Genomic DNA, 20231 nt, shown 5'->3' with positions numbered 1-20231 from the left:
ACTCAATCTATGTTCAAGTCTAGAGTTCCATCTCAGGAAACTGGTCTCAAAAGGCAAGGCAAGAAATTGAGAATTCCAGCAGATAAAAGTAATACACTTATGGGCCCTTGAAAATAAGGTTATAATAAGAAACCGTTCCAGTTTTAACTATAATGGACAAAGCATTAATGCCTTCAGATGCCTATCAGTTCTAATTTCAAGGGCATGTACTATTTGAAAGGTGTATATTAATTATATTAAACCCTCCTCGTGGTATAAGGTGCAAATATAGACCTTTCTCTTGATCTTCTAGCTCAATGCCCAAAGCTAATGATGCTCTTGTTAGTTGAGTGGTCTCATTTTTGGTGTCTCTTGGTGAAGCAAGAGTAGTGCAATCTTATAGTATACTGAATTCTGAATTCTTTGTATCAGAATTGCTATTTGGCTAGACTTCTCTGTAGCGGCTATCCAGTAATTCTTTCCTATTCCTCCTTCTTGGGTAAGGCTGGACTCATGAAAAACAGGTGAAGATATTTTAGCAAAAGTCACATTCCAGCTTCATCTTTCAGTCTATTAAGTACAAGTCTTCTCCAATCCTATCTTTTTAATAAATATGAGATTACCTCATCAAGAAATAGTTGCAAATAGTAGCAATGGTGATTGATTTGAAATGATAGAGAACTATAAATTATTATCATTTCTTTGCATGAGAAAAGCTTGATATTCTTGCTAAAGTAATAATTCTAAAAAAAAAGCTTCATGAAAGCCAACAAAACTACCCCACAATTTTAAATTTAATTCATTTTAAAAATCTAATGTTAAATTATAACACTCTTCTGGATATTTTTAAATGAAAGCAAGAATTTAGCTAGAGACCTAACAAACATAATTTGCTACATCTTTTACTCATTTACTTCATTATTAGATTTGTATTCCTTATACTCACAACAAAGCCAGCCCACAGTGGTTACTATAACATTTGTTCATATCTACAGTATTTAGCATCTCCATAGTAGGCAAGAGACATCCTAACTCAGTGTAATTAGCCATTTGTTTAAAAAAAAAATCTAAAACATACCACATCAACACCTGGCTTTCCCGGAGGTAACTTTGGACGAGATGGGGGTCTAGGTGGTGGTGGTGGTGGGGTAGGGCTGCTGCAAGATGTCAATGGGGTCGCAGGGCGAGCAGGTGATGATGACCCTGAAAGAAATGTACACTATCAGTATGGGGTTAAGTTGCTCTTATTACAGCTCCCTGATACCTTTAAAGCAGGGGTCCCCAACCACCGGGGCCGCCGGACCGGCACCGGCCATGGAGCACTCTCTACCGGGTCAGCAAAGATTTTTTTTTTTTAAAAATGGCGGCTTTCACCTTCGTGAATGCTGGGATCGGGATCAAGGACACAAATGAAAGAAGGGGAGGGAGGAAGCAATCGAAGCCTGTCCTTCTCTCTCTGGGTCAGCTGTCTCAGTCACTCTCTTGCTCCTCCACCAGCCCAGGAAACTGCTTCAAACAGCGGGGGGGCTTTTCCTGCGCCGCAGCTCCGGGCGCTCGCTTCTCCCCCCCCCCACCTCGTCGCTGCCTCCGCCCGCGGCTGGGGTTCAACCCAGTGCCTGCTGGGGCTTTCGGAACAGCTTCGCTGAGTAAAAGAGCCTCAGCCGAAGCTGCAAACAACCAGAAACTAAGGCAGGCAGGCAGCAGGCAGAACGGGACACTGTGGATTGAAGCACGCACGCTGGCGCTCGGAATAGCCAGGAAAGCCCCCGCTTCTTTGAAGCAGTTTCTTCCTGGGCCTTCTCTCTTCTTCCCCTGTCCTTGGGCAAAAATTTTTCTGCTTGAAACCGGTCCCTGGTACAAAAAAGGTTGGGGACCACTGCTTTAAAGTATATATCCCACAGTGTGGAGCGTCAATCAAGCTAAACAACTGCAAAACCAGCTTGGGATTTGGGTCAGGGGTTACTGAGTAAACATATACATTCATATACGTGGACTCAAACTAGATGAAATAGACAGTTGCTAACCAGATAAGTCACCATGAAGTAGAACAGCTTATTTCTCTGCTATTGTGCCAGTGCAGTTTTTATACATATGTAACAACAACATATAACTTTGGTTATATATTTGCTTGTGCATAAACCTTGCAAAGTTTAATTCAAAAAGAACATTGGTTGAACTGCACCATTTTAGGTTATTTTCTTCTTTCTTTAATATTAACTTGTAAATAAATGGACAGTATGTTATTGTTCCAAAAATTTAATCGGGGAAGCTGCCATCAATTAATAATGATTAAAAATAGGTACACTGCAAAACCTACACATATTTATTTACAAATAAGTCTAACTGGGTTCACTTGAATATACTCCCATGTAAATGGATTTGCAACCTTAGTGAGTGGTAAATCACGGTAAAAAAGAAGAATAAAAAGCTGGCAAATCAGATAACAACCAAGGACGATTCATGAAAATTAGTGAAAATCTGATATTACTCTGGAGAAAAATGCATGTTCAGAATTTAAGAAATTGGTATATTTCTTACTCTTTCAAGGTAATTTTTCCCAAGTTGTTGAACACGTTTTCTAAATTTCCACTGACAGTTGTTAAGCAAGCTGTTTCATTTAAGTATAATCATTCATTATAAAAGAATAATACTGAAACTGATTTAAGTCACATGCCAATGTAAATCCAACTACCATACAAATTGTTTTTGTTTTTGTTTTGTTTTTTGCCAACAGACCAGAATGTCTTTTTTGAAACTTAAGAATATGAGGTATCTTTAAAAATTACCCTAACAGAACTCCAATATCATATCCCAAAATGACTTCCAATGACATCTAAGCTATTGCTTATGTTTGGTAACATCAAAAGTTTGTTTTAATTGGAAGAATTCAAGCTGTGTCTTCTTTCTACTCTATCGGTATTCTTCCTGGAAACTAGAACAGTTGCAACATGGAAGGAATTCACAGCAAGGACTCCTTGTATGCACCTTGAGCATACAACAGTGATTAGTGTATATCACAGGAAGAAAGCATGCTGCAGTTGCTCTCATGCTGCCAAAGGGAAAATATAAAAATGGCCCATAAAACTTGTAAGAATACATACTTATTGTATTATCTGTTCCAACGAAGAGTACATCTTCTTTCTCCCAAGATACTAAGCATACACAGGGCTGCACAAAGCATTTGGAAGGGATGTTTTGTGAAACATGTAGTGTGGATGAAGTGCCTCTCTTTTAAAAAAGCAGCCACATCCACCAGATGGCTTGGAGTAAATGCTGGAAGGATTTGCCTGATTGTCTGCGTGTATTGTATGTGTGCATACAATGCCACTTTGGGGACAGTCGGTATAGAAAAATTGTGCCTGCAAACAAATCCACAGGCAGCTAAGAAAGCCTTTAGGAAGAGGTGACTTGGATGCTTTGAGGATGAATATTTGGCTTGTGTAAGCCAAATATTGCAATACTTTACAAAGATCCCATTTTAAATATTTGGCACAGCCCTATCAAATGAAAAAGTTTTATTTCAGGGGAATAAAGAAAGGAGGCTTATATTCAACCAATCAGGTTTTTGTGGTGTTTTCCTAAGCCTTAAACTGAACCCTTTAGTGTCAAACAAGACATTCTTGTCAGGAGGGTTGATCTATCATGTCAGTATTAGTGAAACTTATAAGCACTGACTGATCACATGCTTCATGCAGTCAGTAAAACACTCAGCTGTGAGGAGAGGGTGGATGGACGGAGCTTTAAAATACAGCATCATAAATTATTATGTAATATTTGTTGCATTAATAATGTTCCATTTGCTAAGCATGCTCTGAATAATTTGCTTAGGTGAGATGAGACTTTGGAAAAAGTTGATAATTTAGGTTTTTTTAGTGACCCCATGCTGCTGGAGTAGTACATTTTTTCCTCTGAAACTAATTTTCCTTTCCTTTTTCCTGCTCTGCCCTTTTCCTGCCCTGCCCTGCCTTTTTTCCTTTCCTTTCCTTCAATATCATAAAAAAAATCTGAAAAATGATTGCACAAATATTCATTGTGTATTGCTGTATAGTTCAGATTTCTCTATTAGTGACAAATGAAATAAAGGGGGAATGTATACTGATGAAACTATTTCCATGGAGATTCTCAATCATCCAGGTCATAGTTGTCCCAAAGGTGCTTTTTCAAAAGGCAGCTGGACTTTGTTTTTCCTTGAAGATGTTTCACTTCTCAACCAAGAAACTTCTTCTTCAGTCAGAAATGAAGACGTTTTTTGGATGAGAAGTGAAACATCTTCAAGGAAAAAAGAGTCCATTTCTCTTTTGAAAAAGCACCCTTGTGATGAATCTATGCTATGAAACTGGAAGATACATCTATCTTCTGGAATCAGCAAAGAAGCTTTATATTTAAGGGATGGTACATAGAATTGAAAATGTTTCTACAGAAGCTTCAGATATCTTAGCAATTTTCTAAAATGTAACAGTGCAGAAATTACTGGATAGTTCTGTCTCAAAATCAGGACAAGAAGTGGACACCTAGTAGAATTGTCAAATCAGTGTTTATGTTGAAGCTGATTTGACTGACAACAAAAATGTTTTATTTTGAAACCATTTTATATCTATCTCCAATCAATCATTATAATAATTTTGGCAGTAACTGACATTTCAAAGGGCTAGATTGGCTGTTCACACATACACACACTTTTTAAATCCAAACATAAAACTTCATGGGCATCTGTTGTGGTAAGTACACAAGAAGAAACTTCCTCAATAGCCATCAACTGTGTCCTTGAAAGTGCCAAAACAAACAAAAATACAACAACCCCAAAATATATTGTAGTAATGTAGTAATAGATTATAGTTTCACAGGAAGGAACTTTGAGATAGGAAAGCATATGTGTCTATAGACCCCTATCTTCCTTAACTGTACATATTGATATATAGAAGTGTAAGAGATGCTATAAGCCTGATTAACTTCCAGTTCCACTCACTCATGAGAATAATAAGTGAAACAGATAATACACCATCTATTTTTGCACTTGCTCTCAATAAAAAATATGAATCCTAGATTGCTGTAAACAGATGATGTTGCAATTATATTGCAGATACAATTCCAGGCCCAACTTGTCTTTTTCAGAGGGAACATATTAATCATCAACTATCAAACTTCAGGAAAATGAAACACTTCAAAAAATAAGAGAAGTGTTTCTCCCCGAATAAAATTAACTATGAAAGGTTGGTTTCTGATTTTTTTTGGAAAATAATTTAAATTTTAAAAAGATTTCTTCCACCTAAGGCATTTTAAACTTGCAAAACTGGATTTTTTTATTTCAATGATAAACCATATAAAACTGTTTGTACCTAGACCAGCAGTTATTCACTTCATCATCCATCTGCGAATATATATATGCAAGCTTTAAGCTATTCTATTAATCATATTTGGTACATATCAGGCCATTCCCTGCTTTAAACAAAAACAATAATTTTAAAGGCTAATGATAATATTTATTCTGTTTCCTAAAAGTAGTAATAACGAAATTTGCTATTAAGGAAAAAATACAGCATGGAAGGATAAGTTCTAAGACCCCTTAGAATGTGTGTGTGTGTGTGGGGGAGGTTGCCTCAAAATAGCGTTTGGATATATCTTTTTGTTCCTTTCTCTCAGAATTCACTCTTGCCACAAAATACATTTTCTTTGAAAACAGGAGTTATGTAAGTATCAACAGGGAGAGGTTATCAAAGACAAGAAAGAATTCTTCAGTCTCATCTTAGGGGAACAGATCGTTGATTTCCTATTTGTAATTAGCAGTAGATAGTTTTCATTTCCTTCCAAAATTGAATTGGGAGCCAGAGAAAAAAAATACAAGGCATATGTTGCCCAAAGCAAGTTATTTACTGGACATACTGAAGAAATTATTCCCATATAAGAAGAAGCTACAATTCTTTTTCAGACTCTAGACAATTGTTTTTAGTTACAAAGGGAGATGAGTTTAACTTGTTTGTAGAAATAATGGGGTGTATGTTTCATTCTCATTCCTCCATTTTTATTTTCTAAACTACTCAAACATAACAAAAATTTAAAAGTATTTGCAGGGAAAGTGTTGTTCCCCTGAAGTGTTGATTATTGATCTGAGATTTAAATACTTTTCTGTCCTGCTAAATTTCCATCAGAGTTCCTATTAGTCTAAGAATAGCCACATATATTTTCTTGTCATCACAAAGGATAGGAGTTTGCCTTGATGTCATTCTAGAGCACCTTGAAGTTCATGGTACACAACAACAGCTTCAGAAGTAGAGGAATGGATTTCCTGGGGACTAAAATAATTTTTCATGCTACTCATCTTTGGTTCTTGGGCTACTACAATCATCTGCTATACCCACACTTGTATTTCCAATGAAATAGCACTATATATAATTTCCTATTGGGATTACTATATTGGGATTACTATATTAAGATTAAATTATTATCTCTCTTAAATTGAGTTCATCTCCTAATGTCTGTATGGACATGTCAATTTTCCCCCAATCTCACATCTAGAGGTTAGTGAAGCAAGAAAGACAAAATTGACTCTTTCTCTGCTAATTAACAGTATAACTCTTATCATACCTGTTAGCTGATGTCTGGGCTGATTCTCATGAGGATATAGCACTATTCTTGAATAGCATTACATCTATCTTTTAAAAAAAGAGCTTATCAGCGGAATATAAGCTAATTGAGAGGCTCCTTTTGATTGCCAATTAAAAAATTTGCATTCTCCCAGATCCCCATCCCAGTTTGGTTGATGATGTTTGTTGGGAGAAATAAGCCAGGGAATTCCACCAATCTATGTCATTCTATAATCTGTACCATTTGCAGGTCATTCTATAATGGATACAGGCCCTGAGAGAGAGAGAAAAATCCTTCATTTAAGACTTAATATGTTAATATGTGCTTATACTTTCCACAAAAAGCACAGGAAGTGTTTCTTAGACAGATGTGATCTTTCCTGCTACTGTTTAAGTGCTATAAAATTGTATTTTCATGGCTACTGATTATAGACATCCTAAATTATATAAATGAAAGGAGAAAGTCCTATTAAGACTTATTTTTTCTGCAAAAAGCTCAAATATGAACCGTGGTAACCTGGCAAAATTTGAATTCTTTTTTATGCTTTCCTCCTCAGGAAAATCGCCAAGTTAAGTAAAATAAAATACTTCATTTCTTGATTCAGAGCTTTAATAAATTTAGAGCAATCCTGATCAATGATATCACATTTCCACCTTTAGCTGGTGCTTAAGACATAAAGCTCTCCCATCAACAATTAGACATTCAGCAATGGTAGGAAAATAAAATTTACTATCAAGGATTCACAGTTGAGTTGGGTCACAAGAGCACGGAATTAAAGAAAAAAAAAAGGCCACTGGGCACAGTACAATCAAACAAAAGGGAATGATTGATGCTAAAAGCCAAAAACAAAAACAAAAAACTAACAGCTAAAAAGGCTTGTTGTTTCACACGGCAGCATTCAAGGCCACACTGAAGCACACTCAAAGCTGTTTAGACATACCACTGGTGCTTCCTGGGCCACCGCCAGGGCTGGGTCCGGGTGATGACACCACTGTCCTGTAGGTAGGAGGTGGAGGGGGAGGTGGTGTTGCTCTCTGTCCCACCCCAAAATCTTTAGGAGATGCTGCTGGTGCTAAGTTATCATCTTTAACGTGGGTCTGCTCTGAAACTTTCTTCTGAACCTCTTCTAAATTGAGTGGAGAAGGAACACTGCGAGAGACTTCAGCCTCTGGAGGCTCTTCTGGGATTTCAGATGCCACAGGTGGGGACACCACTTTTTCCCTTGAAGTCACCTCTGAAGTTACATTTTCCAGGGACTGATCAGAAAAACTGATCCATTTATCCTCTGCGTTATCAGCAACAGATTTGGGGGATAATACTGGGCCAAAAATGTTGTCCAAGTCATTGATTGATGGTTGTTTGTCACTTTTGACCTCTGTTGCTGTCTGGTCACTTCCTGTGGTCAAAGTAGTTGATTTCAAACTTTAACATCAACTGGTACAGTTAAGTTGTATTATTGCTCTATGTATGTATGGGGCTTTTAAAAGTCAAGCTACATTCTAGCACAAAGACATTTTGATAACACATTTTGATAAAAGGTGCTTTGGAGAACATCGTTGTGTGCAGGTATCCATATAACTTTGAAGCACATTCCATGTAAATTACATTCTTCTTTCAAAATCAAATATCATACGTTCTATATTGATAGAGAGAATTACCTAGGCAACACAATTGACACTGTGACTTTATACTAGATATTAGAAGAGAAATGGCAAAACAATACAAAATTTAAACAAGGTGATATATGTGCACATATGAACACGTATATTGCATAATGCATTGGATTATGTGACATGCAATGTAACATTATTTTAGCAAATCAAAAAGAATATAATTCGTAATACATTTCTATGCTTGAGCTGAATCATCATTATTGCCAAAATAAATTTTAGTAAATGTAGCAGAACTTTTGACCACAGATGTGTTAAGGGACAAGAAAAGATTCTTAATGAAAAATTAATTAATGGTTGCTATATTCAAATAATTGTTGCATTACTAAATTTCAATGTTTGGGATAACCTGAAATCAAATAAACAGTTTCTAAATTCTTTTCCTTCTGTGAAAGAAAATGTTTAAAGTTCAGTATGTGTCTTAATCTCTGTGATTAGTCACCATCCAATAAAAATTAAGCAAATTTAATTCCCAATGACAACAAGAGATACATCCCCGGCCTCCCTTTTATCTGAAATGGCTGCAATTTTCCAAATCTGCATACAAAATAGAAAACTATGTAAAACTATTTTCTTTTCATAGAAAAGGAGACTATTCCATATGTACAGAACTCTGGATCACAGCTAATAAGTTCATTGTTGGAATATAATTTCTGTAATAATTATTCTGTAACTATGAATAAATATATATAAAACCAAAACACCCAATTTCTTTAGGAAAGCAAAATTATATTAATTTTTAATTCAGTTCTTCCCACTTCCCAATTGCTATATTCCAGATTGGAGAAGATTATGTTTGAGAAATATAATCATTATATATTTTAGTATATTCATAGTCTACCTTAGGTAACCATCTACCATAGGCCATGTATATATAAATGAAATATTGATAAAAAGAGAAAAAATTCTGATCCAAAGTGTTATGTATGTTTGTAAAGAAATATTTAAAAAATTGAGTTTGTATGCACGGCAGTTTTCCTTATATAACAGAACCACTTGTTGATTGAGAAGAAAACCCTAAATGCATTGAGATTCAAGACAAACATATTTAAGCTTCCCAACTTCTTTTCTTATACAAAATTGAGTCTTGTAAATAAAAGCTTACTAATAAAATTCCCAAAAACATTCAAATTTGCGTACTTAATATAGCACAGGTAACAGAAGCATTTCAAAATTTCAAGGGTTTAGAAAATAATGTGTAAAGCTTCATCAGTGATTTTTTGATATAAAAGAGAAACTTGCTGAAAATATTTTGTGAACAAAATATTAAACACATATAGTATATGCATATTAAGAAATTATGATTGAGTTCATATTAATGTTTCGTAATATATACTAAACTAGGTCATCATTATTATGCAGCGAACTATACAAGTATTAGACCTGACTACTTGTGTCAAATATTCTTACCTACTCCAATTGTTAAAGGGGAACCAGCATGGGGAGGTGTAGCAGGAATGTTTTTGGGTGGAAGTGGTGGAGGTGCTGTAACATAAAAGAAACATTTCAAAGGCAAGGATAGACAAAGCTCAATCACAAAGAATTGACAACTTGGTCTCATGTACTCAGCTACAATTCAGAGTTCATTGTACAAGCAGAATATATTTCCACTTGGAACACCAGGAACACCAGTTGTTAGCTTCTGACCTTCAAAGAACATCCCATAATTTTTATGCAGAGTATCTCTACCATCAGAAATACACGCTTAATATGGAAGTATGCATAATGATGTTGCTAAACATTACACATTTTAAAACAAACATAGCAATTTTAATGATAAATTTCTGTTTTCTGATTTCTCTTTTTAATATATTAAAAAGGTAAGTAAAGGCAGTAAAGGTAAGTTTTCATTGCACAGTTGAATTCATATCTCTGTTTCCACACTATATAATGAGCCATGATTCCTAGTAGATTTACTTCTTTCTATATTTCATAATTTTTCAATTACACAGGCCCAATACATTAAACCACTTTTTCTACCAAGAATTGTTCTAACTTACTTCCAGATGGGAAAGGTCGTGATGCATTTGGAGATTCTGCACTTGCGTTCTCTGGTTGCACAGAACCCCAAACTTCAGACTGATCTATGGGACCTGAAGCTATATATAAACAGAAGATATATAACAACATATTAATCTAGAAGTAACACAAAAGCTTGATTCTTTTTTTTTTATTTCCAGTAGCAGTTTAACTTTGAACTTTAGGACTGAATTACAGCAGTTATTCAAATAAAAACAAATTAATCCAAATACTTGTAAGTAGTATTTTGAGTGTTTGTTTCACCATGAAATGTGCAGTACAGTATTGGAACTAGTGGCTTCCTGATGCACGTATCCAGTTCACACTTCTCATTCATCTAATATGGCACACTTTTTAAAAAAAATCAAAATGCTTGTTAAAAGTGATTCAGATAGGAGCAAAAAAAAAAAAAGAGGAAACTTAACATAGATTTGATACCATGTTTTTCTTCGATTAGCAATTCAGCAACCCAGGGGAGCATGGGTACACTCACAACAAGAAAGAAACAGTCAGCTGCATCTGCTAGGAGAGCAGGGGACAGCATAATGAAAGCAGCATTGGAATACACAGCCCACCCTTTCCATACCTGCACCAAGAGGTATGCAGATACAAAAGAGGCAGAGCCTGGGATAAAACTACTTTTGTTATTCTGAATAAAGCAACACACTCTGATGAAATGGACAGAATTAATCAAACAATGAATCTAACGATTATTTCAGATAAAGCAGCCTGATGCAAAATCTACATGGAGTAATCATATGGCTTTGGTATTGAACTGGAACAGGTAAGATCCAAGATCCAATCATAGCAGTTAATTGGGTAACTTCCAGACAATCACATTTTTCAATCCAAAATAACACAAGGACTATATCGGAACAGACTCAAATAGAGAGAAAAAGCTAGATATTCCCACCTGAGCCCCTGGGAGAAAGGCAAGCTATGGATCTAATAAATAAATACAATTTAATAATTTACCTTCCAATTTGTCTTCTTCAAATGCAGATTCTAGGGGTGGACCAAATAATGGTGCTAAGACAGCAGCATCTTCTGAAGTTCTTTTGCTATAGAAAAATTAGGTACTTGATATCAGCAGATGTGACAAACAGGTTTGATTTTTTTAAAAAATATTTTCCATAAAAATAAGTGTCAAACTTTTAAATGTCATTTCATATATTTACACAGGAATTGAGTTATCTCTTGACATTGCTTGTTATAGATCCGGTAATAACCATTGCCATATCTATGTAAGGGAATATTATGTACCACAGCAACTATGCAGTTTTAAGTTATACTAGAAAGTTGTCAATGTAGTCATTCAAAGGTTTATATATGAACAATTCTATAAAAACTTACATATTCAAAACAAATTAGGTTCTGAAGTGCTAATCCTTAAGAAATCAAAGAATACTATCCATATTACCAGATTTGAATACTGTCAGGATTTGGACATGTGAAAAATGAACCGGCCAATTTATTAACCTCCCAAGAGCCACTAAAGACTAAACCTGCACAGTGATAGAAAATTCTAGGTGTTGGGAGAATGGAATATATAAACAGTGGGTATCTCAGGGGTGGGTAAATATGGCAACTTCAAAAATCCCAGAATTCCTGAGCCAGCCATAAAGTTGCCATAGTTGCCCACCGTTGGGCTACGTGAAGAAGTGTACTGTTTACTGCATTTTATTTCATATTATTCATGTTACTTTCTATAGCTGTAAAGGGAAGTTCAGGAACCAGTTTTTGAAATAGAGAAATGGGGCTCAATGGTTCTGCAGTAGAAGCAGAGAATCATCTGAAAAACTTTCCCTGAGCCTTTAGAGTACTGTTGTGTTTCTTTAAACATGCACACACACATACACTGTACCAACCAAAGATAAAATATTATTCTTGTAAGTAAAAACTCACAAGCCAGGAATTAAATACTGGAAGCAGCATTTCACAACCAGTAGTGAAAGTTCCTATCTTTTTTTTAAGGACCCTATTCAGTTTATTTACAACATAACAGACAATATGATTTAATTGGCTATTTAAAAATTGAGAAATTAAATGTCAACAGACCACAAGTTATCAGATATATGAATAGTTTACCCCAATATGCATAATATTACATCTATCTTTTTGTATAACATTTTCTGTCAGGATTATATATATTAAAAGGCATTTTGTTATATTTTCCATTCAAGGATATCAGAATGATAGCATAATAGAATCAAGAAATCCTCTAAAATATATCCCAGTATAATATAGTAAGAAAACATCAGAAAACCTAAAACCTCTAAAAGATATTTTAAAAATCTGCCTATTTAAAAATGCCTGAGTACAAATAACATTTCAACAGATAATGGTACTAATGACAATTAAATTTTAATTTCCACCGATTTCTCTCTCTATAAAAGAGAAATGGTTTATTATTAAAAAAAATCATGTAGTGTTCTACAATGAATTTATGCTGCCCAAAGAATCTGGAACAAATTTACACATATGATAGATGAATTTAGGAGATGAAAATTATCCCCACAATTACTATTTCTTAAATGGAGTGAAGTAATGTGTCTACTACCTGAAATGATTAAGGCATTTTTCAAAAAAAAAAAAACATCACCAAGATATGTTTTAACAATTAGTATCATCCCAATACTTAGTTCTGGTCACTAACTATTGTGTAGATTGGGTAATTGCGTTTTGTGTGTCTGTGTCTGTGTACACACATGTGCAAATGTGTCTGTGTGTATATATATAAATCTGTGATATCAGATTATGTATTTGGTCTACCATAGCAGATTGGGAAAAAAGGTTATTCTTCAAATATTTTGATTCAAAGCCATTTGGTACCAGTTATTCCCTGTGTTTGTTCCTGGACATATTTAATAATCAAATGATATCAAGAAATGTTGATTAACAGTACCTTTCCTTTTCTAAACTCTAATAGTTCTTTTTGTATAATTTGTTTTGTCTTTGTCCAATTGTTCTATCTTAATCAATAGTTAATCCATTACACATTTTTGGATAAATACTCAGAAAATGAATACTGTAATCCAGTAAAATAATAAATCAATTATATTTTCAATCCATTTTATTTATGTATTTGGAATCTTATGAGTATAAATAATAGAGTAAAAATAAACAGATGGCAAGAACTGGCTCGAATATTGTAAATTTTGTTTACACATTTCTGCTTATAGCCTGTCTTGATTTGATAATATTATCTGGCAGCCAAGCTATATCTGTGTAAATTCACAGTCTGATACAAATGGAATTCCTTCCAGATCGCTAAAAGTTAGATAAAAAAAGTGCATTACGGTATTCTTTTCATACTTAATGTATAAGTAAAAAGGGAATGCCATTTTGCGTATAGAACATACAGGATTGGAAATTGGTCTTAAGTTAGCTAAGAGATTATAATTTTATACATTTGTATAGAAAACAAATGTAGACCTAATCTTTTAAGGCAATCAAGCTTAAAATAATAGTCCATCCACACATGTCCATTTTGAGAATAAGAATTCCACATCTTTGGGAACACAGTTTACACTAACCTGAGAAGCTCTGGAGTAGGTGTTGAACGCCGGGGTCTTGCTATCTCTTCACCTAGCACAAAATATACATTTAAAATTGTTTTCTTGGAGTATAGGGTAGACAAACTGCCTGCTGAATATTAAATAAAATCAACTGAACAGTGGGCCCACGAAGATGTGCCATTGGTGCTGAACTGAGACGACAGGTATATTCGCTTTTGCATAATATTGTGACTTTTGTAAACTTTTTGCAGTCGAGGCAATTAATTTTGCAGGAGTTATTACTGCATGAACAATTCTGCAATGTTACCTCCTATGATAGCTATGGGAGAATTCTTCTCTTGACGGGAATTCTCAACTTTCCTGCTTTCTGGCTTCTCAGCATTTTTCCTATTTTGTCATACACCTTGACACCATTTCATTGACTTTAAATTTAAGAAAAGGGTGTTTTCTTTCTTTGCTCATAAGACAAGACTAAGGATGAGAAGCTAGGACTGAATGAAAGCCTGTATATTGGTTCCACGGTTGGACAACTGGAAGGAACACTAGTAAAACTGCTAGTGTGAAAGGCTATGATAGCTTCAGACAATATTAAATTATAATATTGTAGGCTACTTCTGCTGACTGCTGGCTGACTGCAATTTGGCAGATTGAATCTCACCAGGCTCAAGATTGACTCAGCCTTCAATCTTTCCAAGGTAGGTAAAATGAGGATCCAAATTGTTGGGGTAGTATGCTAACACTGTAAACTACTTAGAGAGGGCTATAAAGCACTGTAAAGCATTACATGTAGTGCTGTAATTTAATATCTCTTTAAAATACGATCAAATGACCAACAACTGTATAATATTAAAATTATAATTAGGCAATCTACATTTTTCTAGTTAATGCATACTAATACTTAATAAATCAGGCAGAAACCTAACCATGGCTGCTTAACATAATGCATGATTTCATAAATCGTTTCACCTGAGATTAATTATGCCCCCAGTCTTTCTACATATACTGTAACATTTCACATTTTAGGGCTACATATGTGTTTTTATGAAAAATAATGCAATGAAAATATTTTCATTAAATGTACAGTATGTAAAGTATGTATTTTTATTAGATATATGAGAATATTCCATGAATTAAGATTGATATTTCACTTACGCCCAGAGAAATATATATTTTACAGCCTTTTGATATGGTCTGTGCAGTCAGCTAACTGCAAAATCTGCATGTGCACTTTAATTTAGAATGCGTCTATTAATTATGCTTATGTATTTGTACAGAATTTCATACCAGTATGCAGATGTATTCTCAATCTGTTTTGAGGTCTATTTCACTAATGTTCTGAATACAATATTTCTTGTTAATTAGCTGCTGCTGCTCTTTTATGAAAAATATGAAAGAAATCTACTCCATCTATGGATATTCACCGGTTAAAGTCTAAAGTGTTTTTAAATGATACTTACTAGATAGGTTCCTCTTAACTGTACCCTAAAATTAAATACAGAAAACTACAGTTTAGAATTAAAGGATTATATTTACATAAAGGGAACTTCGCTCTGTTTTGAAATGCTGAAAAGCCATCGAAAATAATATTTGTAAAACAAATCATATACTAAATTGGGTTTATAGAGTACACTTTGTGGGTTACTTTGCCAGTTTATTCATTCACTCATATTTACATAAACATGCAAACTATTCAAATATCTTTTGAATAGAGTTGAAGGTAATAGCTACAAATGTATTTACACAAAAATTTCACACGTACTCAATTTGCCAAAAAGTCCTAGACAACATGTTTATAGCCCCAGAGCTGGATCATACATTTATAAAATCTCATTTGCTTGTACATTGGTTTTTGTCTATTTTTTTAAATTTGGAAATCTAGACTGCGGTATTGAAGGAGATGAAAAAAAAAACCATAGAATCTGAAAATAGAATACTCAAGTATGAAACATAAATAGGACATATCTGTGTATGTAAGTGTTCTTATATGTTTTTCTGATAGCTCCTTATACTTTATATATCAAAATAGAGAGCGACAGATGACTGGATCCAGAATGGTTATTCTGTCCATTTCTGCATGTATTTTTCAAGGCAGGTCTTTTCTTTTCAAATCATATTCCATGAAATATTTTACCACCAGAAAATGAGGCCATCATATCACATCCAAGGAAAAGGGAAGACCAAGAAGAACTGAATGATCAAGAGTTCAGAAGGGAAGATTTTAAAAGATAATAAAATGGGAAATATTTCTTAATCAATATGATACTTATTAAGCTTGGCAAGAATTGTTATCTCCCAAACACTCTCTGCAAGATATGTGAGGCATATTCCCCAAATAAATTTAAAATAACCCACAGTCATTTACGCAACTGTTTCAACATGAATTCGTGACCTACCGGGCTGCGTCTCTGTGATCAGCAAAAAGGAAGAGAGAACAGATACCTAGTCAGAGAGTGAAAGATCAGTAGTAAAAATGTCTTTGGATGGTAGGAGATCATCTAGCTTCATAAAATATTAATTTCAACACTATTTTTCATCAAATAGCTCTCTTCCCAAATCCACTTAAGGTCTTGGGCCTGTATAAACTTGATTTTAAAAATGAACCTATACTATGAAGATATTGCAGGAAAAACATATACAGAAAATCCACATTTGCTTATTTTATCCCACATATTAATTGTTGAAAGATTGCTATAGATCAAAAATTAATTAAAGTGTTACAGATCTAAAATTAATTAAGATTTTAAATTAATCAAAAACCATGTCCTCTTTCTTTATATATTTTGGGCAGTTGGGGAGACTGGCCTTTTCATATTTGCAATTACTTCCAGTACTTATTTGGAAATTCAAAACCATTGTCTTAAAAATGTCTGGTATATATTGTCAGCTTCTTATATTTTTAAAAATTGGCAGTTATTCCTTGTTTTGAAAAAGGGTCATATTATGGAGTTAAATATTCTTCTACCTTTTCTTTTTCTTTTTTTCTGAAAAACGCAGAGCACACTTTGGATATTGTCAATATTCATATATCCCTATTATTTCTCCACATAACTTTTACCTTATGTTTACTTTTGTCTCATTCTATTTATCATATCTGTAGTTAAGTTTTTGTTAGTCTTTGTGTCCGATCTGCAATTCGTCAGCTCATTGAGACCCCTAAAATAGTGAGAATCTGTGATTTCTTTTCTCTTCACTGTATGTGATTTGAGACAGTATGCTTTGCTTTTAGACCATTTCATATAATACAAACTATTCTTTACATCATATATGTTATGTACAAAAGAGTCAAAAACAAAACTCTCATCTTTTAAATATTGTCGCATAAGCAATATCTAATAAGTTATTCCTGGAAAGGTCTAATTTTGCCACTGAGCCAAGCTAATATATCTCCTAGTCTAGAAGAATATGTGTTTATGAGAATAGTAAACTTGTCAATCTTTAGTAACAAAATTAATTTGGAATAGGACACTTGCTGTGTGAATTCAGTGCAAATTCTCTATAGATTCTCTGCTGGGCAATTTTGAAGCTGCTTTGCTTTTCATTTCCTGTCCTCACTTCTTCTGCCTTTAACGACATTTAGTAAAAATATTTCAGTGCTTTATTGTGTCAAACTTGGAACCTATCTGGCTCAAAATTTGCAGGCTAAATATTCCCTAAAGGATCTTTTATCTGTGCTATTTTTTAAATCCCATTGAGAGATTATGTTCCTTTGATGCTTCCCTGTTACACTGAGTGGTATTTAATCTTCAAATCTTTTATCAAGCTGTAGCTCAAAAGTTCAGAATGAATTTTGTTACCTTTGAGTTTTACATCTCAAATCCTCACTGATTGCCTATTTATTCTAACAACTTTAGAAGGACAATTAGCTTGAGAGGCAACCAGGTGGCCTATATGGATAGCGTGGTTCCTGCTTCTTCAGGGAAAGTAAATGGTTCAAGTAACATGCAGCCATTTTTTATTTCCTATTAGTGCTGTTGCCAATATGAGGGGAACAACTATGCATCCTTCTCAGAGCCTATCTTTCCAAAACTGTCCTTTGTTTATTCCTTCTCGTGAAATGACATGAAGATGAACAACCTGACAGTATTACCTTCTCAAATGCTATGAAGTATGTATGTATGTGCATGCACATAAACCCCCTCCAAAACAGAAACTGTTTACATCTAATAAAATGAGAGTATTAGAGGGAATAAGAAGACTTCTTACCGGACTTTTTCTCTGCAAAATGCATTAAGATGAAGAGAAAAAAAAAATAGGCATTTTCCAGTGCACATAATCCATGGAAAAACTAATGAAATGATACATTAAATATTTTACAGATCAGTCCTAAAGACATCTATTCAGAAATCAATTAATTTTAATTAAATATAATTTCAAAAGTTCTAATGAAGATAAATTTGTAACAATGAAAAGACTAAAAGTTTTATTATCATAGACAAAAGAGAAAGTCAAAAAGAAATGGGCATTTGTACAATTTGTAGGCTATGCCTCCTTGTTCAGAAACAAGTTGCAATAGGATTAAAGAGGTTCACCATAAATCAGACTTCCTTAGCCTGGACATTTTTTGAATTCATGTATTTCAACCCCCAGAATGCCCTGCAGTGCCCAAAGTTGTTCACATACCACTGGACAGTACCCAAAATAGAGAAAACTATTTAACATGAGTTTACATAGAATCATAACATTGAAACATTGCAAAGACCCAATTACTCATTATTGATGTACACTGTAATGTTTCTCAATGTGCAATCAATTAGCTTAACTAATTAAAATCAAACATATGTGATGGACCTTAATGATAATCTGTGACCCATCAAAGAGACTAAGCATATTTTTTATTATTTTGGTGATATTTTATTTGTCTCTGATCAATCAGAAAAATTTTAAATTTAAACTGAGTTCCATAGTTATCCATTACAGAAAAACAATGGTAATATAGCCTGCTTTGTTAAACTTCGAATTACTCCAACATCTAAATAATGTAATTGCCTTCAAAAAAAGTAAATGCTCAAGAAATACCAGTCATAAGGTTATTATCCTGGCTAAGAAGGATAACAAAATATAAAATATATTGGTTTCTGATAACATGGGATTTTAAATATAATCATAAAGAAACCTGACAGATTGTTCTCAGCTTAAGCAGGTTCAGATCTTATGCATATCTGTTGATGCACGACATATTGTATTCAATGAGATTTGCTCGCAAGTTAATGGTGCATGGCTTTGCAGTCAGAAACTATTAAACAATTGAACTGAGAAGAAAACTTACTGATTATGTTTTGGAACAGCACATTTCCGTTTGTAATCAAATAAAATCCAATTAAAATTCAACAGACGGCTCTAAATACTGATTCCTTCACCAGATACAAAAAATGAAATGTTTGCTGCTGTTCCATTTTCAGCCCATAATTATCTGCTTGCCATCTCCATAAGGTATGAGAATAGTTAGTTGAGAAGGTAGTAACAAAGTGTCACAAGAGGGTTTAAACTAAACTGATATTTTCTATCATGTGTCAATTCCTAATTATTTTCCCCATTCTTTTTCCTTTTAAATAGTTTAGGACCTTAAAAATGTTACTTGCTCCCAAGTGCTTCCCCATCATATCTATGCTTGAGCAGATGGTCATTATCTAATGTAGACTATGGAATACAGCAAAGCCTTGCTAAGTCTATTAGAATAAGTAGGAAGAAAGAAGGAGGGAAATAGGGCACACTGATCTTTTATTCCTCATCTAACAGTGTTGAATTATTTGGGCATAAATTCTCAACGATGAGGTTGGCAGTATAACCATCTCACATAAATTATTTTATTAACACATCATCTTGAAGAACAGCTCATCAACATTCATCACACAGAAACACACACCATCATCAGATTTTCTTTGTAGAAAAATAATGCATCATCCAGTGGCTTATAATACGTTATTGGCTAATCACAATGTTACTAAGAAGAGCAAGTAATTGCTATTATTGCTTTATTTAACATCTTTTTCCATAATATTTCAAGCAAACCTTGCTATAGCCAGCGAGTCATGATTTTATAACGGTGAAGTTTGAGGCAAAATTTTAAGATGGGCTTATGTTTCTTGCATTTGCAAAATAAATTCAACAGCAATGATACCTGAAATATAGTTTTAAAATACTGTAGTTCTGCTGCTCTCTAATCTCTTTAAAGAAAGGCATAATAAATCCCATTATAGAAAGAATTATAACCAACAGATATGCTGCAACCACCATCCATATATCCCCTCATATAAAGTGGGAATGACTTCTTGTTGTGCAACAAAAAAAATACATAGAGTATATGATATGTACCAGCCATTCCTTTTACATTTTAACAAGGCAAATTTTCTCCATTTCTGTCGTAATACTGCACAAAGGAAAGATGGAGTAATTTCATTCGTGCTATTGGTTTGGCTCTAATCTTTTCAGGTGCTGCTTTCCAGTAAGAAATAGACCTAAAGTG

General features: G+C 34.0%; 1 protein-coding gene across 22 annotated transcripts in view; it reads right to left on the bottom strand.

The window, feature by feature from the left end:
- Nucleotides 1-20231, bottom strand: part of SGIP1 (SH3GL interacting endocytic adaptor 1) — a 114834-nt gene that overhangs the window by 39781 nt on the left and 54822 nt on the right. For 11 of the 22 annotated variants that reach the window (XM_087960422.1, XM_087960423.1, XM_087960428.1 and 8 more), the window contains 8 exons: nucleotides 16162-16173; nucleotides 15226-15250; nucleotides 13787-13838; nucleotides 11226-11311; nucleotides 10232-10330; nucleotides 9642-9716; nucleotides 7502-7957; nucleotides 1058-1182 (listed from right to left, as the gene is read on the bottom strand). In XM_087960422.1, the coding sequence (XP_087816548.1) occupies nucleotides 1058-1182; nucleotides 7502-7957; nucleotides 9642-9716; nucleotides 10232-10330; nucleotides 11226-11311; nucleotides 13787-13838; nucleotides 15226-15250; nucleotides 16162-16173 (930 nt within the window). The remainder of the gene's footprint in view (nucleotides 1-1057; nucleotides 1183-7501; nucleotides 7958-9641; nucleotides 9717-10231; nucleotides 10331-11225; nucleotides 11312-13786; nucleotides 13839-15225; nucleotides 15251-16161; nucleotides 16174-20231) is intronic. The other 11 variants (XM_087960424.1, XM_087960425.1, XM_087960430.1 and 8 more) reach the window with 3 other exon arrangements.

This window comes from Notechis scutatus, chromosome 3 (genome assembly GCF_049901735.1).
Source record: "Notechis scutatus isolate UNSWTSFEM ecotype Mainland chromosome 3, rNotScu1.2, whole genome shotgun sequence".
In the NCBI taxonomy this organism is placed as follows: Eukaryota; Metazoa; Chordata; class Lepidosauria; order Squamata; family Elapidae; genus Notechis; species Notechis scutatus.
Note: the sequence above shows the minus strand (reverse complement) of the source record. Positions and strands in the feature narration are given on the sequence as shown.